Source organism: Amblyomma mixtum, chromosome 9, assembly GCF_055824585.1.
Source record: "Amblyomma mixtum isolate Tamu chromosome 9, ASM5582458v1, whole genome shotgun sequence".
In the NCBI taxonomy this organism is placed as follows: Eukaryota; Metazoa; Arthropoda; class Arachnida; order Ixodida; family Ixodidae; genus Amblyomma; species Amblyomma mixtum.
This window is the reverse complement of record NC_143020.1, coordinates 19,817,349-19,824,388: the sequence shown is the minus strand read 5'-3', so window position 1 is coordinate 19,824,388 and position 7,040 is coordinate 19,817,349. Positions and strand designations below refer to the sequence as shown.

General features: G+C 46.2%; 1 protein-coding gene across 2 annotated transcripts in view; it reads right to left on the bottom strand.

The window, feature by feature from the left end:
• LOC149328443 (uncharacterized) overlaps positions 1 to 7,040 on the bottom strand; it is a 43,152-nt gene continuing 36,112 nt past the window's right edge. Inside the window, exons 3-6 of one of the 2 annotated variants that reach the window (XM_089562011.1) lie at positions 3,542 to 3,589; positions 3,001 to 3,036; positions 2,610 to 2,747; positions 1 to 852 (exon numbers count right to left, since the gene is read on the bottom strand). In XM_089562011.1, the coding sequence (XP_089418137.1) occupies positions 630 to 852; positions 2,610 to 2,747; positions 3,001 to 3,036; positions 3,542 to 3,589 (445 nt within the window). In that variant the 3' untranslated portion in view covers positions 1 to 629. Of the gene's footprint in view, positions 853 to 2,609; positions 2,748 to 3,000; positions 3,037 to 3,541; positions 3,590 to 7,040 lie in introns of those variants that run through there. The other variant, XM_089562009.1, reaches the window with a different exon arrangement.

The window sequence follows — 7,040 nt, the reverse complement described above, 5'->3', positions numbered from 1 at the left end:
TGGGAGCCCACAGACGCTGACGCTGCGGTAGCGCTGAAGGCCAACGGGTGAAACGCCGGCAACAGTGCATCGACACTGGAACGCACAGAGACTCCCTGACTGCCCGACGCCCAGCCAGTCCCCGCTCGTTGCTCGAATGAGAGACAAGTAGTGTGACTTTCCTTTTTGACTTTCTTTTTCCTGAATTTTTCGTAAGCATTTTGTTCTGTTCCCCCGTGTGTTTTTCCCGTGTGTTGTTGCGTTGCTCTGTTGTTTCTTTCCTTTTTTCCAAGCCCATACTGAAATTGGTTTCCTTTCCTATGAAAGCCACCTCGTTTATTGTTTATACCTTTGTGTCTGTGTAAAATACAACCTGCAATCTCACACTATCCTCACACTGCCACACTGCGACGACATCCGGTTGTCGGCGAAAATTTTTGGCATCGTCCGCCTTGTGAGTGGCCTGTCGATCTTCTCGCAAGTTGCTGACGTTGGCTTCGCGTCGGCAATGCTGATGTATCTGCCTATTTCAATGCGTTTTTCAAGCAATCCATCTCTGTCATCTATATGGTCATATACACAATTATATGCAATCAGGGAGATCTGGCAATTTTTTGGCTTTTCACAATTTACACACTTATGGTTTTTAATTACGCATCTTCTCCATACTGTATCTCATACAAAGCCATATGACATTTTTTCATCAGGAGGTCTTGCTGCTTCGTTGACAGAAATTTAGCCGTCTCTGCCATGAAATTGAAAAACATATTGCACCGATGGGGCAGCTCTCGCTGTGTCACCGCTTTGATGACATCCAACAGGGCTCCGGCCACCTTGTCAATATCATCATTGGAAGGCTCTTCCGGCTTTTTCCTGAAATAAATATAACAACTCATTTACCACTTCTATATCGGTAAATGTTTCGTTCCAATCCCACTGCTACGCTGCATTGGTACTGACTGTATCAGTCAAGGAAAATAAAGGATTTAAAGACTATGCTAGATGACGGAATCGTTCGGAATGTGTGCACACCAAATTCGGGATCCGCTGTGCTTCTTTTTTAAAGATGTGATGTTTCATTGGTTCATGAAATGCCTTACGCGCTAACCGGCTAACCGCCGAATTCATAAACCCGCCTCTACTCGAACTTCAACTCCAATCTGCCCTGGGGCCTTATTTTGCGCTTCATAAAGCAAACCTCCACTCGAATCGCTCCTCCGGTGGATTAAAACTTACACATCTTTGTCGAGACTCTCGAGGTAGCACCGAGGCTACCTTGAGCGTTTATCGACCACCTGTTTACTCGTAAAACATATCGGATGTCGCGTCATCTGCAGGCAGTGTGGGTTTCGGTCCACTTGTATACAAAAGCTTTTCACGAACGTGCACGCAGTGCGGATGCACGAAACCCTGTGCCGAAGCGTCGGCTGAGTGACGGCCTCAGTCCGTTCGACCCGTAAATTCCTGGCAAGACATTGTTCTGCGAAGACGACCGTGGCGATATCCTTCTGATGTGGATGCTTGCCGATGAGGCCGAGCCCGGATAGTCGTCGTCAATCGCTGCCTCCAATGCACTTGTTCATCGCAACACGCGTAAGGAGCACGGGCAAATTACAAGTCGTCATCGGCAACCGGAGAAACGTTTCGCAGCCCACCATGTGGAGAGTTGCAGTGCACGCCGCTCTTCACCTGTATTGTGAAGTTTCTGCAGATGGCGGTGCACTTCTAGGGAACGGCGTACAGCGGACTCTGAAGGCTCTGGAAGCGCGGTTGTGAAGCGGGATGCGTCGCTTGTACCGCCGAAAGGATATTCGCGATCAGGATAACCGGAAGGCCATTCAAGCGCATTGAAAATTACGGCTGCCAGCTGGCTATTAGCCAGCAAGCATTGTTTCGTCCTTGTGTGTCACCCAACCATGAAACTATTTCCATTTTGACACCATTTCCAAATGGGCCCCGTATACGTGAAGCTAACTGCCGGCGAAGGTAGCCAGACGCACAAGCTTTTCGGGCCATTTTTCGAAGCTGCATTGGTTTTTCACAACAGGGTCGAGAAATAAATCTTTTCTCTCTCTTTCTCTCTCAAAATTTTTACAGAATGCCAAGGTTCATTGTGAAGGTTCTTCAGATGGCATAAGGTAGCAAAATACGGATGCAAATAAGAGGGACATGCCGTTTTACAGCTAACGTTTCGCCTTAACCTCTTCCCCAAACGCCATCCCGCTTCCTCAAGGGAGAGGGACTGGAGGAAGCATTATCGAATAGCTCCTCGTCGCAAGAAACGCCAAGTGACCTTCTTGAATGCCAACCGTCCTTCGAGCGGCGGAGCGGCTCTTTCCTCGACTACGCAGGGTGGAGGCGCAGCGTCGAGTCTACGTGCGTTTTTTTATGAATTCGGCGGTAAGCCTTTCCCGCTCCGGTGCGTTCACAGAACTTGTGTCACAGCCCTATGCATTTGGACTAAACGTTAATGGCAGGATTACTCAGTTTTTAAGTATACGACCTGTACAATTCCGGCGCACCACATACAAGTATATAAAAAGGATTAAGGGATGTTGAGTTATTTTTTTGAGAAACCAGTAATTCGTTTCATTTAGCGCACGAATTGAAACCTTGGTTAAACCACTCACTCCAGTAAAGGCTGCACGACCATGTTCGCCCTCTGTAGGCTGGAAGTGCTGTTTGTACGTGCACGTTTTCTCTTGTGGTTGGCGGGCTCTGGTAGGATTTCTTCAGGCTCTTCGTCATCGCCATCTTCAAGTACGTAGCTGAAAAATCAAGCATCGATCCTGCAGAGTGGACAACTGCCTTGCACATCACTTCATGTTCCGGTAATAAATTAATAATGTGGTGAACTGTCGTCAAAACAGCTGAAGGAAAGCGACATCCGAAATTTGCTTATCCTAGTCACTGCGCCGTGAAGAACTATCAACGTCGGTTGGAACATGCCGTCAAGAATCTAGTCACAGATACTCACGTATGAAACGTGAAGCGTGAATAGTGCACATTATGTGGACATACCTTTCGTGGTCATCATCTGGTTCCTGGTGGCAAATCCTACACAAAAAAAATTGACCAACCGTCAATTTCGCATTTTATGATGCGTTCAAATAACCCTAGTGCGGCCGAACAAGGTACTTATACTTATCGAGGCCGATAGAGACTTGAAACATATATTTGTTATTCTGAATTGGTATGTGTTGGATTTTAGAAACTCTCAATGTGGAAAACATGAACTGACACCTTCAAACGCAATAACGTTCGGAGAAATAATGTACTCTTTTGAAGTTTACGCTTGCTCATACACACGTTGCCCAGATACTGGGCCACTGGGGGCGTTCCCATAAATGCATAAAGGCAGACTATCAGCTTAAGTATTCAGCTCACTCATTTTTCAGGCTGCTAGGTCAGGCCTTAAAATTTGTTTCACTAAAAGGCTGACTGAAACCGTACTCATGAATTCAGCAAAAATTATGTTCAGGACTTAAAGAATTCATCTCCGTGACGATAGTTTAAAGCCGTAGCCAAGTTGATTGGGCTCGAGTGAATTGAATAAACTTGCCTGTCGTCATTGGATGCATCCAGGTGCACCATAATGTTCTCGCTGGTTCTGAAATGAACGAATGACAGCAGTGTGCATTATTAGAAGTGGAGAAGAGAACCCGCCACTTGAGGAAGAGCTAGAAATTCTGAGCACTTGAACAGGGCCGCTAGGTACGATAACATCCACTGTGAGCAGTGGCGTAGCCAGAAATTTTGTTAAGGGGGGGGGGCTCATGTTGCAGCGCGGACTCCTCATAGAATTTGTGGAGGGATCAAACGCAAGAATAATAACTGCATTTCCACATTGACAATGCAATTACGTATTAGATAACGCTACGCACTGTCCGGACAAGTGAAATATGTATTCTTTAAGATAAAATAATGTATTCATATGTCTTAAATATCATAGAAGACATAACTGATACCAATGCTTCCATGTTTTTGCGTATTTCATAAGTAAAGAAAATATCACGTGATGTCTAGAACTATATCAGTCCGAAACCAGCAAAGCAGTGCATGCCGCTGATATGAAAAACGTAAAGGCCATGAAATTTGCAAGTAGAGGACCAATATTTTAATGAATCTTTGTCGTTCAAAGAACCTTTACATTTTCGTACATACGCAACGGCCAGGAAAAAAATCTAAACGGCGCTGTCCTTCGTTCCAGTCTGCTGCGCAGCAGCAGCTATCACCGGTCATGTATTGCGAGTAATTGCACCGAAATTTTAGACGAAACAACGAGCACATGTAGAAACGAGGAGTTCTGCAAAATATGCTAGAAGTGCGAAGATAAAATGGAGTATTAGAAATGCGAAGAAACAACTTAATAAAAAACAAAAAAGTGTCAATGGAAACAATGTCACTGTATATATACGCAAAACCTCGTAACGATATATTTAAATACACCTATGTCTCTATTAAATCTATGTATCTAAGCAAAAGTCGATCTATATAATGCGTAAAACAAGTCAAATAAAAGTCTTGCGCAATCACAGATTACAAACTTTACACACGGAAAGACAGACGCCACAGGCAAGAACAAACTATAACAGGTCTCGATACACAGGGTGTCCACGCTAACTTTAGCCAAGGGTTAAAAAATAACATCTTCGAGGTACGCGAGGGAAACCACTTACATACAACTGCCAACCGGCTTGCGCATCATAGGCAATTTTTTGTTTTTAAATTAACTAATTAGCAATCAAGATAATTTTTCTAAATGCGTAAATATTGACTTCAGACAGCAAATGTGAATAGCAAAGTTGGAGAGCACCTTCTGAAACCCCCAGTCCATTTATTTGTGATAAAGAAAGCCTCACGTGTATCTTTTTTTCCGAGCTCCAAAGAAAGCCCGCGAAATAAAAAAAAAATCACGTGACTAGCGCATTCGAGGGTAACGATTGTGCTGCTCTCAACAGTGGCTTGAGTCAGCGCCTCCTCTATTTTTACAATGCCAGCCGCATCGCCCGCTTCGCAATGGAAGCCGTCGGTACACCTCACTTCAGTTAGTTGCCGCGTTGCGGCGCTAGCCAGATGATAGCACTGCTTTCGTCCTGCTTGCGTAATGGCGCGCGGTAGTGATAGCGCTGTCCTACTCCCACTCCTGCCGTCTGCCAGGTTGTTGCTGTCTACCCCTTCTTGTGTAGCTCTCGCTTCATCCGTGGCGCGGCGCTTTTTCCAACGGCAATCGGCTGGAGCGGCAGCTTTGCTCGCCGTTTGCAGAGGTGGCCTGTGGCGATAGCTCCGCGTATCCCTTGAGGATGGCGGCTGGCATACTTGATGCGCTGTTTGAGGCGCTTGCGCTACTTATTGCTCTTCCTTGCCAGACGAGTAGATTGTTATAAGTTTTAAGGCTCGTTCGTTTCGCGGCACCATTGTTAACGAAAATTGCTCTGCGCGGGTAAATGGTGTGGTCCCGACGCTGACGAGGTGTCCTCGCAGCAACAGTAAAATGGCACCAGATAATTATCTGCAGCAGGGCTGCTGCTTTCAGTTTTGTGTGAAGAGTGGGCAATTTTACGCTCGTTTATGTGGAACTGAGGAACTTCGCTGCACAGACAGTACAAAAGAAGTTGACGTTTACGTGCATTTATTCACATATATTTACAACAATTTACAGTAATAGCATATGCAACTCTTTGTATTTATAACCATTTACATTTATAGAATCGGTATCTATTTGCTTGTATTAACAGGTATTTACAGCTTTAAAAAGTTTGCATTGTAGCGCAACCACTTTTGTACGCAGGAGGAGGACAAAGCATCTCGTGCGCGAGCGGAGCTCAACAAGAATCAAAACAAACCTAACGCCCGGGTGGACACCCCAGTTCGTACGCCCTCATGTGTTTGGTCGCCCTCTCTTGCGGGGCCGAACGACAACGCCGGTAGAAGAGACGCTGACACGGCGCCGAAGAAACTCTGCCTTGCGGTTCGGCCTTTACGGTGACTGCGCCCCTGAACACGTGCTGAAGAGATCTCGATTTCCGTTTTATCTGCCTCCTTTTCTTCAGGTGCTTTTCTTTGTTTTGCATCATTTTATTAGCGTTTAGTTGTAGTCAGGACCAGGCAGCACTTCCGATATGCTTTGGCAACAGCTGCTGCGCCGTATATTTGCGAATGAACTTCATTTTTCGCTTCTCAAAACAATCGTATCTGCAGGCTGCCAAGGACAGAGAATAATCTTTATCTAGTCGTCGTAACAATGACAGCTCATCCTGACAAAGTACAGCTACCATTTGAAAGCTATTGCTGTCTGGTAGTCTTGAAAAATGCCTTGTCGTGAAGATTTGCCATGACCTCTTTATTTCATTCTCCGATTTTCCTTACTGAACATCACTGAATGCAAAGCCAAAATAGCATAACTTATTACTAAATACGCTTTGCCATCTGATTTCATTTTTCCGCCAAGCAGTTCCAGTTCCTCTCCCGGAATGTTTCAGCGTTGTAGCTTAGCTAAAAGACCGACATGATTCGGCAAAGCCGCCACAGCATTCCGTTGCAATGAAAACGCCGCTGCGCCGCTCTCTCTGTGACTACTTTTAAAACCAGCGCCTGCAGCGGCTGCGCGATGAGCAGCGCCACGAACAGCGCGATCAATGACGCGTCCACACCTGACAGGCAGCCTGCTGACCATGAATAAAGTCACTGGAACTCTGAAAGTACCGCAACCAGCGGGGCGGCGCGCAGGCAATATTGGGGTGTTGTTGCCAGAGGTGGTCCAGCGCGGCGAGCGCGTCGTCTGCTAGGCGAAGAAAGTCTCCCTTGCGGCGGCCTTGTTCATCAGTTTTGCGCAAAAATTAATGAAAGTATTGATGATTGAGAGCTTAGATGAGGTGAGGGTTTCGAAAACCTTGAAAGCGTCGCACGACAGCCGCGCAGCCTCTCGTATTCTTGAGCCCATGGGTGTGAGCTAACAACGCAAAAAGCAGGCTTGTCCTATCGCTTCCGCGAGAGGCTCGCTACTGCATGTTTTCGGGACACGGAAAACTTTAAAGCCGGCAGGCTGCGTACTTACCAGC